Here is a 17077-nt window from a genome sequence, read left to right on the forward strand (position 1 = left end):
CCCTGTGAGCCCACCCGGAAACCGGACGTTACGATAAGAAGGTTGGAAAAAAAACGAACACCTGAATTTTCTCTTCCTTATTCAAATAGGGTATTTACAAGGTAGGTGAGGCTGTAGTACTTGCTTAAATCAGAAACAAGGACATGAACTAGTTCGGCATGTTAAAGGATGAGCAAAGGAAGAGTCCCTCAAGTAAAGCCACACAAAAGATGGCTGACAGCCACTTCCTGCCGACTTACCCCGTGAAAAGAAATTCGGATATGGGGGCCTAATGCTGGGTTTAGGTGTAAAAGGCTTGCCTGCGACGAAAAATGTCTTCAAACTCTTCAACTCCAAAGACTAAAATTACTGAGTGTAAAGGTTGACACGTGGTCCCATAAAATGGATGGGCATTGAGAAAAGGAGCCACCCGACTTGGGACATGGAGGTTAGAGCAGGCCAAAGGAGGCCCGCTGTGGTGTGAGGCTCTGGCAGGAGTTCTGGGGCCACCCCTGCAGCGTTGAGCACTCAGGCTGTACATGTTCCGAATTGGGGGTAGGTTGGGTTCCCCTTCTGTGGAAGCCCTTGTATTAGGACGGGATTTTAAAACAACAGGATTTGTCGTGTTACCAGAGGCATGTCTCACTTTGAAGGCCTCAGCCTCTGCAAGTATTGTCACACTGAGGAAGAGCAGAAACATGGGATAAGCATCATGATTAACTGTTCCTGCCTCTGATGAAAAATGCCAAGATGTAAATAGTATATTAAGAACAGAAGGGACTCCATCTTTAGGCTAAGATTCCATTTTAAAAACCAAGGAGCTAGGAAGTAAGATTCCTAACATCCTAACATACTTTATGGTTATTAGCCAACAGCCAACCCTATCTTAAGGCAGGGAAGCAGTCCTAAATGATATGTTCCCACCATTCTCTTGGAGAAGAACAGGAGGGATAAATTCCTTGTGTTAAGTTTATCTTACAGAATATCTGGAGGAGTGACTTAGATAATGACATGATGTCTCTCACTGTAGACATCATGAGGCCACATGTTAAGCCTACTCTCCCTCTGCCATTTATCCAATTCTTGAAAACTTTAAAAAACATGAATCCTAACCCTTCAAGCACGCCTCTCCTGTGAGGATCCCATACACCCCTTTCTTTGAGTGTGTACTTTGTTTTAAATAAAACTGCTGCTCAGCTTATGTTTTATCTTCATGCTCTTCCAAGCCTGTAGGAGGTTAATAAGAGACCCCTTTCTTGGTGGTAAGTGTCTTTGTTACTTTGCCAGTTCATTCAATTTTCTAGACTTAAGCCCAAGTCTTCTTTCTCTGTCTTCTATTTTAGACAAGTAGGGAAGGCCTACTGAGATCTCTGATTTGGACTTGCAAGTTTCCATCTCCTGGGTGACCCAGTTGGGACTGTAGTTGTAAGATCATGCCCTTATTAGCCTGCCCGAAAATGTTTCTTTGCCTTGAAAAGTTCTCAGAACATACTCCATCCAGTGCTCTGCGGCTCCCTCAAATCCTGGGGTGCTAGCGGTTTAGATTCAAGCAGACACTAGACACCTAGTGACCCTGGCTTCAGGAGTTGGCAAAGGGTTTGCCCTATGCTAAGCAGGAGTGTAATGAACTTTCCTTTCCTCCTTCTATTCTTCCTTGCTTTCTACTGCCTGCACGGCTACTGTCATTCATGACCACTCTTGCTTTAATGAATTTTTCCTTATGTACACTCCTCCAACCTACTTGCAAATTCTTTCACGATTAGAGTTAAGAACCCTTCCCCATCCAGGTTGAGGTTTCATCTAGGGCACAGGGAGAGACCACCCCAGACACAGCTGCCCAGCACAGTCCTCCTTGCTTTTCCCAGCAAGGCACATTCTGCCTTAGGGCTTTTGCTTTCACAGTTACCTGGTTTAGAGTCTAGAATGCAGTCCTCCCAAATATCTCCAAAGCTCATTGGACACCTTCAGTTGTTTACTCTGAGGCTAGCAATTCAAAGCATCCCATTTAGAATTGCAACACCCTGCTCAACTCCCTGTGATGCCTTTTTGCTTTGTGTTCTCCATTCAAACTATCACCAAGAGTTGATAATACCATGGAACTAAAGCTTAAGCTTCTATGGCTTAAGGAGAGTCCAGCAATGTGCTCATACAGTCTTCTGTTTTTATAAAGTTTGCAGAAGTGTATTTTTACTGCAATCACTTAAGGCCTCTCTCTCTACTCCAATTTCCCCTCTGTCATACTTCCCCTTGTTGTTTAGTGGCATTTGGAATCTAGCTAGAGGAAATCCTCGGGGGAACATCTGAGTTTAGTAGAGTATGTTTATATGTTACTCTTCTGTGTATGTTAAGTTACTGCTGGCCTTCTGTGAGTGAGATATACCGACTATCCACAATGATCAGTGAGTGTCCTCAAAGAAAGGAGTATTTAAGGTCAATCAGGGCACTAGAAAGCTTCAAATTACCTGAAATTTTTCAGTCCATGTATGACAAAACCTGACACAGGTTACCCGCAACTTTGTCAATAATTCTCAAAATGTACATGTCATTACTAAAAAGGAAAGGTGAAGTTGGAAGAATTTTTTTCTAATTTTTCAGTAGTAAAAATGTTGATCTAACATGCTAGAGAAATGACTAAATTTACTTTCTATTCTTATTATGGAAAATGATGAAACAAAACCATCATCATATAAAAAGGTTATCAAAGCATATTCAGCCTGAAAAATATATATAATGGAGGTGCTTAAGAAAATTAACAAATACATTTCTTTTCTGGATTTTGTGATGTTTGATTTCTCCCACAATTTGTATTATGATTTCTTGTTCTAAATAAGTATTCTCTTTCCTACCTGGTTTTGGTTTTGTAACTTTCTATTCTTTATTCTTCATTTAAGCTTCACTCACCAGAAACTTGCATCCCTTGTTTATAACCTAACATGTATTTCATTTATTTATTCATTACATTCTACCTCTTCCAGAATGTACATTCTAACTTAGAGAAAAGTAAAGGCTCTGAGAGCACCTTCCTATCACTTTCCTTTGATTCCCCCTCATCTCTTCTATCACACTAAATGGTGGACTGCCCGTCTTCCTGGGCTTGGTCTATCTACCTTCACTCCTTGGATGGCTTATCCAGTCCAGTAGGCTTAAATATCACCCATATGCTATTGACTCCCTGCATTTGTATTTCTACCCCAGCCCCAGCCCCTGAAGTGGGCTCATGGCCCATGTGAGTACCCAGATGTCTAACAGGCACTTCCAACTGTTCCTCCCAGTTTCCCCCATCTTCGTTAATGGCAACTTCACTCTTTCAGTTGCTCAAGCTAAAGTCTTCAGAACCACGTTTGACTTGACTCTCTCACACCACACATTCAATTATCTGCATTTTGTAGGCTCTACTTCAAAATATGCCCAGACTCTCAATTCTCATCACTTTGTCTGAGGTACTGTCACCTCATCAGTATGGAAATGGCTACCTTACTCTCCCTGCTTACAATTAATTCTCAAACTGTATTTGCAGAATTGCATTTGAATCGAAACTTAGGCCATTGCTTGGCAGCACATTAAGTCTATTTAGAAATGCAACTTTGACCTAATAGCAGCTAGAACCCCATGACAGACTGTGAAATGTCTGATCACAGGCTATTTGATTTTGCAAGCCTCGCTTGTTAATGGAAAAGCAGGACTTCAAAGGGAAAGACACCAAAAAACAGACCAAAGATACTGGAATAATTTTACCTGACAGAGTTGTTGAGAGGATTTGGCAGCTAAAAAGCTGCCCTGATTCTCTTGATCTTCTGTCTGGGATTTGAGGCAGGAAATCCTCTGCCTCAGAAAAGCCATTAGTTCTATTTTACAGTCTGTCTGGCCTCTTCAGCTGGGTTCACTTCAAGCTCCACTTCCCAGGAACTTCATGTTGTTTGTAGTTCTCTGATTGTCCTGTTTGTTTCGCCCTCGGCATGATCTAAGAAGCCCCTGCCTACCCCCCTTTATGGCAGTAGTATGTGGGCCCTGGGAGGGCAGTAGCTCAGACTTTACAAATCAGAACTAAAAGTGTCCTTAGGGATCATTTGGTACAGGATTCCACTAGGTAGAAAAAAACAGCAGGCTGTTTCGACCCCATGTTGGGTTGTATCCCTTCTTTGACCATGGACATTGAAGACTATTTTCTTACCCACTATTAAACAACAAAAATTCAACTGTGTAAATTTAAAGATCAAATTGGCTTTGTTCAACCACTCATGAATCAGGCAGCATTCCATCTAGCAATAGAAAGGAGCTCCAGTGAGCATTTTTAAAGAAATGGGGCATTAAAAGGAAATTATTAGCAAAGAATGCATTGTTTCAGGCAAGGTCGCCTTCCTAAGAAGAACAGAAAAGAATCTATCGGATGTATTATCTCACTAGTTCTGAACAGGTACCATGTTGACTGACTTAAGGTTACATTCCTAGGGCGTTGAAGCTGCAGTTAGGTTAGGTATTAAGTCTGGTTTGCTGACATGAGTCTTAGCACAAGCGACTCCATTTTGGGCCTGTTATCTCTTTTTTAACACTACAAGTAAATATTTACTTACTTTTCTGAAAACACAGGGCCCTCTCTTTGTAGTCTAAAAGAACAATTTGAGAATTGTTAAAAATATAATTGTCGCATTCTATATCTTGATTGGGTTGATTGTTACATAAGTATACATTGGTCAAAAATCATCAGCCTGTACACTTAAAATGTGGGAATTTTACTGTAATTTATACCTCAATAAATTTTATTTTAAAATTATAAGTAAAAATAACAGTTAACCAAAAATGTTTTGAACTTCATGATGACAAAAGATTAATACCCTTAAGAGATTAAAAATATAATTCTTATACAAATAGTGAGCTTATTTAATCATAAAGGAACCAACAGTATGACAGAGTTGGTGTGAAAAGAATTTGAGAATAGTTAATGAGCAAAGGAATGCTGAAATATTATTGCTAAGTTAGATCAAAACCTGTTTCAGGCCCTACAGGGTCATATAACTAACCTTTTGGGTTATCTTCCCCATTGGACATACAAAAAATATTGCACCTTATCAGTTTCCTACAAGTTAACTTCTAATTTTACAGAGCTGTAAAACATCACTGAGTCCTAACTAATTATTAGTCTAAGTTCAATTTCTCGAGAGAGTCATATGTTCCCTTTGTGGGTTTATTAGAAATTCTCTAGCATGATATTAAAAAGTCACATTGTCACCCTATGTCATATTTTCAGATACTAATTTCCTTCCACATTATTTAATTATTTCACATCTGATAAAGACAAGAAATAATAATTACCTGTCAATTCTACGTAAGAAAAACAATGGCACAAGTATGACGTAAATGGCAACTGCCTATAGTCCTCAATTCGTTGTCAATCAGTGATCAACGCCAGGGTTACCAAAAGAACACAGACTCAAGGGATCTGTCGCATTTAGAAGCTAGTACTCCTCAGTTCGTGGCGACAGTTCCAAATTTTAACATATTCTCATTTTTCTACGTACATTATGCGCTAAATTCTTTTTTTTCTTACGTGCCTTGATTTAAAATTTCGTGTATCTATTTCTCTGTCCCTATATTTTGGCTTCTTCACTTTGTGATTGGCTGCAGATCATCTTAACGTGATTGGCTAAAGCATCTGCCCGTTATATTTCCCATGATCCAACGGGGAAAAACGAGAAAAAAAAAGTGTCCTTAAATTCAGTTGTTTTATTAGCTCCCGCAGAGGCGTACGGCGTAAGCGTGTGCACTTCTACATTTGTGATTGGTTTTTATGTCCGTCAATCCTGATGCCGGAAACCAATTCTATTGCTCGAGCTATGCCCGTTAGCTGCAAGGGGCGGTTTCAAGCTAGGAGGGTTTTCATTGGTTCGGAGAGCACCAACTCGCGACGGGCCCGCCTCCCGTCGGTTGCCGTGGTTTCAGGCCGGGCCAGCCAGTTTGCCAGCCGACCAAGATTTAGAACTAAGGGAAGCGGATCGCTGATCGTTTGGGGAACAAGGCTACGGAGTCCAGGCCCGCGCGGAGCTGTTGCCATGGCAGCTGCCGCCGGGGGCGCAGAAGACGAGCCGCGTTCCGGCCGCTCGAGCTCCGATGGCGAATGCGCGGTGGCACCGGAGCCGCTGACAGGCCCCGAAGGTCTCTTCTCCTTCGCCGACTTCGGGTCTGCGCTGGGCGGCGGCGCGGGCCTCCCGGGCCGGGCGTCTGGCGAGGCCCAGTCCCCGCTGCGCTACCTCCATGTCCTGTGGCAGCAGGACGCGGAACCCCGCGATGAGCTGCGTTGCAAGATTCCGGCCGGCCGGCTGAGGCGCGCCGCCAGGCCCCATCGCCGGCTTGGGCCCACCGGCAAGGAGGTGCATGGTGAGCAGGGCACCGGAAAGCGGGCTGCCTTCCTGAGAACAGCGTCCCTGACCTGCCCCCCGCGCTCAGGATGGGGTCCTCGGACGTCTGAGCTAAGGGCCCGGACTGACCCCGAGTCTCCTCGGGAATCTTAAGTATTATAGCTGCTAAGAACCCTGAATGTGAAAAAATAGCCTTCCTGCTTAGAGCCAGTCACCCGAGGCGTTTTACACTTGGTAATGCCTGAAGAGAAACTAAATGGCTCCGGTGTTTACTAGTAGATAATAAAATGGGGTACTGGAAGATACCACTGAGGGGAGCCCCGAGCCTGTAGCCAAGTCATACCTACTTGTTTAAATACACAGAGCTGGATTGGCCTCCTCTACGTCATTTAAGCCTTAGGCAAACTATAGAACAGTTTAGCCTTAGTTTTCTCATCTGTAAAATGACTACAATAGTGCATAGCAGGGATATTGCCAGAGTTATGTAATGTATAGCTATTATTCTGCTTTAGTTGTGTGCCAAATGCTGTTGAGTGATAGGTGATCGCTCTTAATACTTAAAATAACTCACTGAGATCCAAGTATTGTTGCCGTTTTACAGAAGAGGAAACGGGGGCTCAGAAATTGCCTTGCTTCGAGTCACATAGCTAGAAAGTGGTTGTACTGATAGTAGAATCCAGGTCTGCAAGACCCAAACCTGCTCTGGCGTATCTACCTTATTGTCCTTGACATTTTGTGAATGACATGGAAACCAACACCCTACAAGATTTAAGAATGAAGACTTTTAGGGTTCCTTCCAGGACTGTTGTGATAACACCCATATCTTAGCGGTGTTATAAAGACTAAATGAGAATTTGAAAGTGCTGTGTAAACCAAAAAATGCTATATAAGGAATGGTTATGTATTTGAGTTGCAGTTTTTTGACCATTACTCTGATGACAAAGGCATTGCTGTCTATTAGCTTCTAACCTATAGGTAGTGTCACCAGGAGAAAAACGTTTCTGCTTAGGAATTACCAAATTTAGTAAGTCATTTGGGAATGGCCCATTTTGAAGAAGGGTATAAGATTATATGTGTAACCTATTCAAAGAGCTTCCATGTAAAAGTCTCACTTTGTCTTTGCAACAACTCAGGGCTGTCAGGACAGAACTCAACTTTATTTTACACATATTAGATGTGAGGCCCAGGAGGGTTACTAAGTAACTTGCCAGTTGCTACAAGTTGCTACAAGTGGCAGAGCCAGCATCAGCTCTAAAGGCCTTGGAGGATTTGCTACAGGATGTGGCTTTTGCACTAGCTGTGTGACATTTCAAGTTACTCCGTGTTCTCAGGGTACTGTGTCTCGTAGCCTGACACCTTTCTTTCCCTTTAGATGTTACTGTGGCTGATGGATGGTGGGCTAACTAGGGAGCCATCCACTTTCTGATTTATTGTGACTGGGGTTTTTTTCAACTGACTCTCTTACTCTCTTCCCAGCTCTGAAGAGGCTGAGGGACTCGGCCAATGCCAACGATGTGGAAACAGGTGAGTGTGCAAAGCTGGTCCAGCTCCATGGGCTGGTTGGGGGAGAAAAAACCCAGGTACCCAGTTGCCAGGATGGCAGTGCTTGAGTTCCGCCTGTCTGCTCAGCCTCAGCACAGGCTCACTGTGCTGTATGACCGCAGTCAGCCTGCAGAAACTGAGTCTGGCCCAGATGCTTATTCTTCCCATGCTTCCTTGTCACCCTGAACCTCCTGCTGTCATAGCATTTATCACCCTGTGGGCTCCCTGATGGTGACAACCATGTCTGCTTCTGTATCTCATATCCAGCAGCAGAGTAGGAGCCTTGTGGAACTTCTGGTTAATGGGAATGAACAGTCAGCTTTAAGCTAGGAGACCTACCATCTGAACAGAGCCACCACCTTCAACTGCCCCCTGAGGCTTTGTGGTAGTTGGGTCAGTGGTTCTCAAACTTGTTTAGTTGACAGACCATCTGAAAGGCATGGGAGGGGCTCCTACAAGACACCATTCTGGTCTTGTGTTGTTGCTCTCCAGCCTTCACCAGCTGACAGGGCAGTAGTAGCATCAAAAGTGCAAGGACAAGTTATAGGAAAAAAAATTAATTTTATCCACTGACTTAATTATTTCCGTAAATCAGAGAAAAGTGGTATATTAGTTTTCTTTGGCTGCAGTAACAAATTTTCACAAACACAGTGATGTAAAATGACACAAACTTATTATCATATAATTCTGTAGGCCAGAAGTTCAATACAGATATTACCAGGCTGAAATCAAGGTGTCAACAGGGCCATATATCTTTCTGGAGGCTCCAGGGAAAAATCTGTTACTCTGCCTTTCCCAGCTTCTAGGGGCCACCACTGTCCTTGGCTTGCAGTCTTCTCACTCTGTCTTCAAAGTCAGTAGTAGTGGGCTGAATCCTCCTATGCTGTCTCTCATTCTTGCAGAAGGGAAGGGTTCTCTGATTTTGAGGACTCATGCAATTAGATTGGGCATGAATGATCCAGGATAATCTTATGCTCAAGGTCCCTAACTTTAATCACACCTGCAGAGTCTCATAACCATAAATTCTGGGGCTTTAGACATCTTTGGGCCATTATTCTGCCTGCCTCAAGCAGACATCATTCTGTTTTGTTGGTGGGACACTGTGGTCGACAGATAAAACATAAACATAGATTGAGGGCCATGGGATAGGAGAGCATATTTATAGCAGGCATGGAGAGAATGTCATTTACCTCAGGGAGCTGGTACGACACCATGGGCCTTGAAATGGTTTCCTTATTCCTGGCATATCATAGTGAGCAGGCCTGGAAACTGAAGAGCTTTCAACTCCACTGTGGTCTCTTTTCTATGAACTTTAATATTTCAGAGTATTTGAGCAGCAACCTAGATAGCTTCAAAGAAAAATGATAAGGGTTCTCTTTTTAAAATCTCCAGTGTGTGGCCAGAGAATATTGTAATTATACTTCCCTTCCACCAAAAGTCCAGTTCATCTTGAAACAGGTGTTCACATGGTAGTTTTATTATTTTGATAGAAATGCTGTGATTTTCCATTCAGAGTCTCTAACACACCCATCTTCAAATCTAAGCGGCTCTTTTTACCCAGCTGTTGCAGGATAGTTGTTGAAACTGCACGATTAGCCTCTTCTTTCCTTTTATGGTAAACATTGTGTTTTCTTTCTCTGCATGTTGTTGGATTTTTTTGTATAGTTTAGCAATAATAGTGGACAAAAAGTTTATACCCTGCTATTGTTAAATAACTCTTCTATGAATTTATAATCATTTAAAATATTTAAAATATGAAAATAATATGTGCATTTTAAATGTTTTGAAAAGTAGAGAAATATACAAGAAAAATATCCATAATATCAGCAAATCTGTTAATAATTTGGTGAATATTCTAATAGTCCTTTTTCCTATACAGAGGAATTTTCTTCATGGGCTTGCAAACTGCTATTTTCACAACTTTGTAGCTTGCATAATTTTTTTTTTTTTGGTATCATTAATCTACAATTACATGAAGAACATTATGATTACTAGGCTCCCCCCTTCCCCAAGTCCCCCCCACATGCCCCTTCATAGTCACTGTCTATCAGCTTGCATCATTTTTTGTGTATCATAAACATTGCTCATAGTTTTTGTAACCATTATTATTATTTTTTTCCAAATGGAGATGTCATTTTTTTTCCTATTTATAGAATGGAATGAACACATGGCTGTAAGATTTTTTTAAAGCTTATAAAGTAAAAAGCAAAAGTCACCTTAGAATTCCATTGCCCAATTATAAACACAATTTCTAATGGTGCACACTTCAAAGGAAGAGTTATTTAGTCAGTCATATATTTATTTGGACATCGGTTTTTCATTTTCAAGATAATTTCCCAAGTATGGGAAATTACATCAAAGGGTAAGCATACTTTGATGGCTTCTGATAGATACTGTTAATGTGCTTCCCAAAAAGACTATAACTGCACAGACCACAAAATAGAACTATTTTAGCTTTGTTTTATTTCTTCAATACTGGCTATCTTTTGGTGAATGTACTGATAAACACTGTGATGACCTGAAGCTCCATTTCTCCTCCAGTCTCATAAACCTTTCCTTCCACCTTCATTCATTTATTCAGTCAGTCAGCAACATTCATCAAACAGGACAAATAATACGTTGGTCCAAGGCACTAAGGCAAACAAAAAAACTACACTATAGTTGCAGAAGAAATATACAAAGTGATAGCATTAGCAAAATAAAACCCCCTAAAAAACTGAAGATTATATGTTTCGTTGGAGAGATATAAGTTCTAGAGCCACAGAAACCTGGGTTTATATTCTAGCTTTGTGTCCTGTTACAGGGGGAATGTAGCCTGGGCACTTAACATGATCTCTCTGGATTGGGGTCCCCTGGTCTGTAAAATGGATATGATACCTTGCTGGGTGGTCAGGGGGCTTAGCTTTCAGGTGCCTGACTCCTGGCTGGTGCTCAGTGTACAGTCGCAATTACCTTAAAATAGCATAATGTGTTAATACGTGTATATTTTTTATTTTTATTAAGGTATAATTGATATACACTCTTATGAACATAATGTGTTGATATATAGCAGGATGAACATAACGTGTTGATATATAGCAGGATGAGAGATGTAGGAGAGGGAGTGGCTAACTCAGCTTAAGAAGAAGGGAAAGACTCCTGTAGGAGGAGATATCTGGGCTTTGTCTAGAGGGACTCAAGTCCCAGAGACTAAAATGTTCCTTTGCTTTAAAACGATGTTTGGCAGCAATTTCTACATTTCAGTTTGACAATGTACATGTAATGCATAATGCTTCACATTTTATAATGGCTCCATACTTTTCAAAAAAGAAATTTCCTATCCATTGTTCTCACCACAGCTGCTCTGGAAATTGGTAGGGCAGAGATTACTCCCATTTGCTGGTGAATCGGGGCCCAAGTCTAGGCTTTCCTACTCTTGGCCCAGCTCTTCCACTGCCCCAAGCTGTTGGCAAGGTACTTCTTTCAAATTCTTGCTGGGCTTAGCCTAGGACTTAGTCATGTGGCAGCAGAATCAGTGCCCTGCCTACTCGAAAGGGCTGCATCCTGGGAGCAAAGTAAGTGTCAGCCAACAGCTTGGGCAGCTTTGTCCAGCTGGAATGTGTATCCAAACTCAGGTGGCAGGATGGGGCCAAAGTCTATACTGGGATTTCTGTGACTCTAGAATTCCTGACTCTGAGGGCCAAGATCCTTGTATGATGTTCTATCTCCAGACACGTAGTTGGAGCACTCAGAATCTGCGGCCCTCAGGTGTGCCCTCGGGGAGCAAATGCCTTGGCCTGGCAGTCCCTGTGGGGCCGGCAGCCAGGAGCTCGCCCACACATTATCGATGCCTTGCCTGGAAGAGCCCCTGAGCATCCCTTTTCATCCCCCGGGGACTGCAGCTTAGCTAACACTGCCGCTCTGTCCCCTGCCTCCCTGTCTTGGTGGTGTCAGTGCAGCAGCTGCTGGAAGACGGCGCGGATCCCTGTGCAGCTGATGATAAGGGGCGCACAGCTCTACACTTTGCCTCCTGCAATGGCAATGACCAGATTGGTGAGTCCTGGAGAGGGAGGAGGGAGGGGGGCTGGGCGAGTAGCACCTCTCCAGAGGCCCCGGGGGAAGATCTGTCTGCACAACCAGGGATGCTGGATGTAAGGGAGGCCCGGCAAGGTGGTATCCTCCCCCTTTACTCTCTAAGCCTGTGGGCTGCTGGACTGGACATGGGGTGGGCCTGGACAAAGAAAATGACTGACTGGGGTCAGGCCAGGCCTTCAAGACATTCAGGCAGCATTTGCTCAGTGCCAAGGGTAGCTGCAGGGCAGTCCTCCCCACGCTTTTTGTTTTTAAGGAATCTTCTTTGGTTATGGTATAGCTTCTGAACAGTAAACTTTCTGTATACGCTGGTGTAACAACATGGAGCAAGATACAGAGTATTTTCAGCACCCTAGCAGCCTGCCTGCCTTAGGCTGCTTCGGTCCTTACCCTCATTTGGGCCTTGTTCACCATAGATTCGTTTGCCTAGTTTTGAATTTGACATAAATGGGAGCATAGAGTACATACTCTTGTATTTTGACTTCTTTCACTAACAAATATATATCCTTGGGATTCATCCCTGAATGTTATATGTATCAATAATTTGTTCTTTCCTGTTGCTGGATAGTATTTCCTTGTGTGATATACCACAGCTCACCCATTCTACTATTGAAGGATGTGTGTGTATTTCCAGGTTTGGAAAAATACAGTGAATATAAAGCTGCTATAAACATTCTTGTAAATGTAACTTGGTGGTTATAGGTACTTATCTATGTTAGATATAAACCTGGGAGTGGATACACATATATTTAGCTTTAGTATGTACTACCAAACTTATTCCCAAGGTATCTATACTGTTATACCGTCCCACCAACAAACGTAGAGGATTCCACATTTTTCCACACCTTGCTAACTCTTTAATTTTAAAGATCATCTCTTTAATTTTAGCCATTCTGGTATAGTGGTATCAAAGTGGTTTAACATGTATTTAACATGATAGTAATATTAAGAACGCCTTCATGTATTTATTAGCCATTTTTATATCCTCTTTAGTGAAGTATCTGTTCAAGTCTTTTGTCCATTTTTAAAAATAAGTTGCCTTTTTCTTACTGCTTTGTAGAAATTCTTTATATATTTTAGATATAAATCATTTATCAAATATACAAATGATACACCTTTTCTGTTGCCTTTAGTTCTCTGAATAGTGTCTTTTGATGAACACAATTTCTTAATAATGCAATTTATCAACCTTTTGTTTATGGTTAGTATTTTTATGACCTTTTACTCTTGGTTTCTTCTACAAGCCTGACAGTTTTAGCTTTCACATTTAGGTCACATCTATGGTCCCTCTTGAATTAGTTTCTGTATATGGCATGAGGCTCAGCTTGGCCTCCGCATTATCGGTCTGCCTGCACATCTGTCTGGGTAATTGAGGAGCCCTGATGATATCATAGTTGCCCCTTAAGGTGGCCTAGAGGCTCTCGAGGGGGTGCTCAGCTTCATCTATTAGCCTAATTCCCACTAAGGCGTTTGGCTGTGGAAGGAGCAGCAAATGCCGTTGAGAGCCTTCACGAACAGTCACTGCCGTCGGAAGCACTTTCTTTAACCCTTAAAGTGTCAGTCCTGCAACCTGCACAGGCCAGGAGGCCCTCCTGGAATCCTCAGTTCCTGGCCGTCAGAGTCCTGCACATGAGTCGAGTGAGTGAGTGAGTGAGTGAGTGAGCGCGCAAGTGCGTGAGCAAGCCAGTGAGTGAAGGGATGAAACCACGTAGGGCGCTGAGTTTGCTTTCAGTGTCCACACCTGGAGCCTCTCTAGGTAGGGCAGGGGTAGGGGCTAGGGCCCAGTCCTTACAAGCCTCCGACAGCTGCTCTTGGGTTTTCCTGTTTCCAGTGCAGCTGCTCCTGGACCATGGGGCTGATCCCAACCAGCGAGATGGGCTGGGGAACACGCCACTGCACCTGGGTAAGGGCCTGAAAAGCTGCCAAGATGCCCTTCTCTGCAGCACAGGCAGGCTCCTTTGATGGAGAGCCCGGGGTCCTGCAGGCACCCAGCAGGATGTCCTACGTGTGGGGAGAGCCCGAGCCCCACGGCATACTCCCCCAGTCAGTACCATGTACCTCCCCCTCAATCACTAGTTGGCTGTACCCTGAGCAGAGCTCCTTCGGCAGCCTGAACTGCCTCAGCAGCAGCACTGCTAGGGGATATGAAGACGTGGTTCCTACCCTGTGGCTGACTCACACCATGGCTCATGATGTGGCAGGTTCCTCTCAGCCTCAGTGTCCCCAGCTGTACAGGGAAGCAGTTGGACTTGATTGCTGTGTCCCCCCACTTGCTGCCTTAGTGATGCCTTCTCAGGGGGCATGACCTGGCGCAAGCACACTCAGAGATGCAGTCCTGCTCCCTCCAGTGGACACAGGCCAAGCCCTGGTGGTCCTAGACTCTCAAGTCCCTGTTCTTCTTTCTCAGCGGCCTGCACCAACCATGTCCCTGTCATCACCACACTGCTACGAGGAGGTATGTGGTCCCTTCCCCTTCGCCCTCCTCTCTTGCCCTCACCCCCAGCACTCTCACTTCTGCCTGCTCCCACAGGGGCCCGTGTAGATGCCCTGGACCGCGCTGGCCGCACCCCCCTGCACCTTGCTAAGTCAAAGCTGAACATCTTACAGGAAGGCCACTCTCAGTGCCTGGAGGCTGTGCGCCTGGAGGTGAAGCAGGTGAGTGCCTTCTTAAGCCGAGCCCATGGCACCAAGCAAGCAATGGACACGTGCTGCTCCAAGTCCGGAGCTGGGTTGCTTCACACTGACCGCAGTTGGCACCTGCTCCTCGACAGCAGCATCAGGCCTCTCTGTGCCTCCTACCTGGCGCCCCCGCAGCTCAGCCACCCTCCCATTTCAGATCATCCAAATGCTGAGGGAGTACCTGGAGCGCCTGGGGCGGCATGAGCAGCGGGAACGGCTGGACGACCTCTGCACCCGCCTCCAGATGACGAGCACCAAAGAGCAGGTGAGCAGCAGCCAGGGGTCCAGACCCAGGGCCTGGCAGGAGCCTCAGGGCCCCTCTGTCGGCGGCAGCCCACCTCAGAGCCTCTGTTCACTTCCTTTGAAGCCACTCATGGCCCTTCTCTCTGGGGCAGGCTGAGACCACCTGGTGTCAAGGATTAACCCTTGAACAGCTGTTCCATAGCGTGAAGCCATCACATGCTCTGGGAGGAGAGACAATCTCTGCCCTCCGTGTATGCCTGGGGGCCCAGGCCCCTGTGCCTGTCCCGGGACCCTATAACAGGCCTATAACTTTTTTTTTTTTTTTGCTTGTATTTTTTTGTTTTTGAGAGGGCATCTCTCATATTTATTGATCAAATGGTTGTTAACAACAATAACATTCTGTATAGGGGACTCAATGCACAGTCATTAATCAACCCCAACAGGCCTATAACTTTGTCCAACAGGTGGATGAAGTGACCGACCTCCTGGCCAGCTTCACTTCCCTCAGCCTGCAGATGCAGAACATGGAGAAGAGGTAGCAAGAGAGGCTCCCTGCCTTCCCACCCTGCCACCGCCCCACCTCTGCCCCCACTGCTCTCATTGTGAAGAAAAAGCCCAATGCCTGTGACTTTGGAGCTACACTTGCCTGGTGAGGCCCTTGCCCGTGCCCCAAGATGCTGTGGGGCAGAGATGCTCTCTCACTGATCTCAGAGCCACAGCCAGCCACAGTCTCTGTCATCTCTCTGGGCTCAGACCCCCAGCCCCCAGCTGTGTCCTCTGGCTTCCCCAGCAATTCAGCCACACCTCAGCTCTTGCCGACACATGCTGTCCTAGCAGGCCTCACTTGTCCCATGTCCTCCCTGGTGCCCTCAGTGGGCCCCACACCCTTTGCAGTGCCCCTTCCTGGCCATGGGCTGCTTGCAGCCCATAGGCTGTGGCCTTAGGGCAGCGCTCTCTGGCCCAGGGTGTGGCTTGGCTGGCCCTGCACCTCTCACCAGCACTTAGATTTGGACTTACCACCTGATTTTCAAGAAGCATTGCTCTGAGTTGCTGGCTGGAAGGGGAGGAAGACTAAACCTCAGATGTACAAGATTAGGAAGGACCCTGCCAAACCTACAGCAGAAAAGCCCCAATCCTTTTTTTCCCAATCTTTGAAATGCCGGGCAGACAAAGCATTCAGTTCTGCAGCCTAGTGTGGTTGGCTGAGTAGTAGCCCCCCAAGATGTCTGTGTTCTAATCCCAGGAACCTGTGCACATCACCTTATACAGCAGAAGGGACTTCACAGATATAACTAAGGATCTTTAGACAAGGCAATTAGCCTGAATTATCCAGGTGGGCCTGATGCGATCACAGGGATCCTTATAAGAAGGAAGCAGGAGATAAGAGAGGAAGTAGAAATATGGTGACAGAAACCAGAAGTTGGAGTAATGTGGGAAAGGGGTCACAAGCCAAGGAATGCAGGCAGCTTCCGGAAGCTAGAAAGGGCAAGGAAATGGATTCTTAGGACCTCCAGAAGAAACCAGCCCTACTGACACCTTGACTTTAGCCCAGTGAGACTGACTTTAGAATTCTGACCACCAGAACTGTAAAGGAATAAATGTGTGTTGTTTTAAGTCACTAAGTTTTTGGTAATCTGTTGCAGAAGCAAGAAGAAACTGAGGTGCTAATGAAGGCCCAAAACTCATGTAAAGGAGGCACCCACTCCTGCCCCCACAGCAGCAGACATTTCCTCTGTGGGCCTTGGACACACAAAAGGCAGCACCCCCGCATGGCAGGGGGTGGCCCCGAGAGGGAGGACAGAAGGGAAAGCATGGCCTGGTCTCAACCTCTCCAAAGTGGCATTCGACTACAGCGTAAAGACGGACTTTTTTTCAGGCCATAGTCCATGTCCATCCTGGCTATGCCCCACTTTCCCTCTCATCAAACTGGAATCCTGGCTGCTTTTCAGAGGAAGGGAGCTTGTCCTCCAAATCCAAGCTTGACAGATCTGAACTCCAGGACCCTGTGAGAGGGAAAGCTGAAGGCCCCACCAGGCCGTCCGGGTTGAGGAGGGGAAAGTGTGGAAGCCCCAGGCCTGGAGAGTGAGGGGCAGAGGAGCAGCAAAGCGTTTCCCTGGAGCTTAGCTGCTGCTGCTGTCAGTGAGGTGGGGCCGGCTGGCCATGTGCGGGAGTGAGTCTCCCGTCCCTCCTGTTAGCAACTGTTTCCAAGT

At 45.2% G+C, this 17077-nt stretch overlaps 1 protein-coding gene across 3 annotated transcripts; it reads left to right on the top strand.

The window, feature by feature from the left end:
* The first annotated feature begins 5863 nt into the window (after positions 1-5863).
* Positions 5864-16485, top strand: ANKRD54 (ankyrin repeat domain 54). 3 transcript variants are annotated; one of them, XM_036891512.2, is made up of 8 exons: positions 5865-6351; positions 7809-7856; positions 11808-11906; positions 13777-13848; positions 14353-14400; positions 14476-14600; positions 14782-14889; positions 15332-16485. In XM_036891512.2, exons 1-8 carry the CDS (start codon positions 6027-6029, stop codon positions 15404-15406), a joined length of 900 nt encoding a protein of 299 aa, XP_036747407.1. In that variant the 5' UTR covers positions 5865-6026; the 3' UTR covers positions 15407-16485. The 3 variants fall into 3 exon arrangements, with proteins under 3 accessions (XP_057342366.1, XP_036747407.1, XP_036747408.1); XM_036891513.2 differs by having other exon boundaries at positions 6145-6351; positions 11813-11906; XM_057486383.1 differs by lacking the exon at positions 14353-14400 and having other exon boundaries at positions 5864-6351.
* Positions 16486-17077: the final 592 nt, after the last annotated feature.

The sequence above is a fragment of the Manis pentadactyla genome, chromosome 10 (assembly GCF_030020395.1).
Source record: "Manis pentadactyla isolate mManPen7 chromosome 10, mManPen7.hap1, whole genome shotgun sequence".
Lineage (NCBI taxonomy): Eukaryota > Metazoa > Chordata > Mammalia > Pholidota > Manidae > Manis > Manis pentadactyla.

Coding starts and splice junctions, on each gene's coding strand:
- ANKRD54 (XM_036891512.2), top strand. CDS start 6,027: ATGGCAGCTGCCGCCGGGGGCGCAGAAGACGAGCCGCGTTCCGGCCGC. Junction 7,857..11,807: donor TGCCAACGATGTGGAAACAG/GTGAGTGTGCAA, acceptor TGGTGGTGTCAG/TGCAGCAGCTGCTGGAAGAC. Junction 14,601..14,781: donor TGCGCCTGGAGGTGAAGCAG/GTGAGTGCCTTC, acceptor CTCCCATTTCAG/ATCATCCAAATGCTGAGGGA.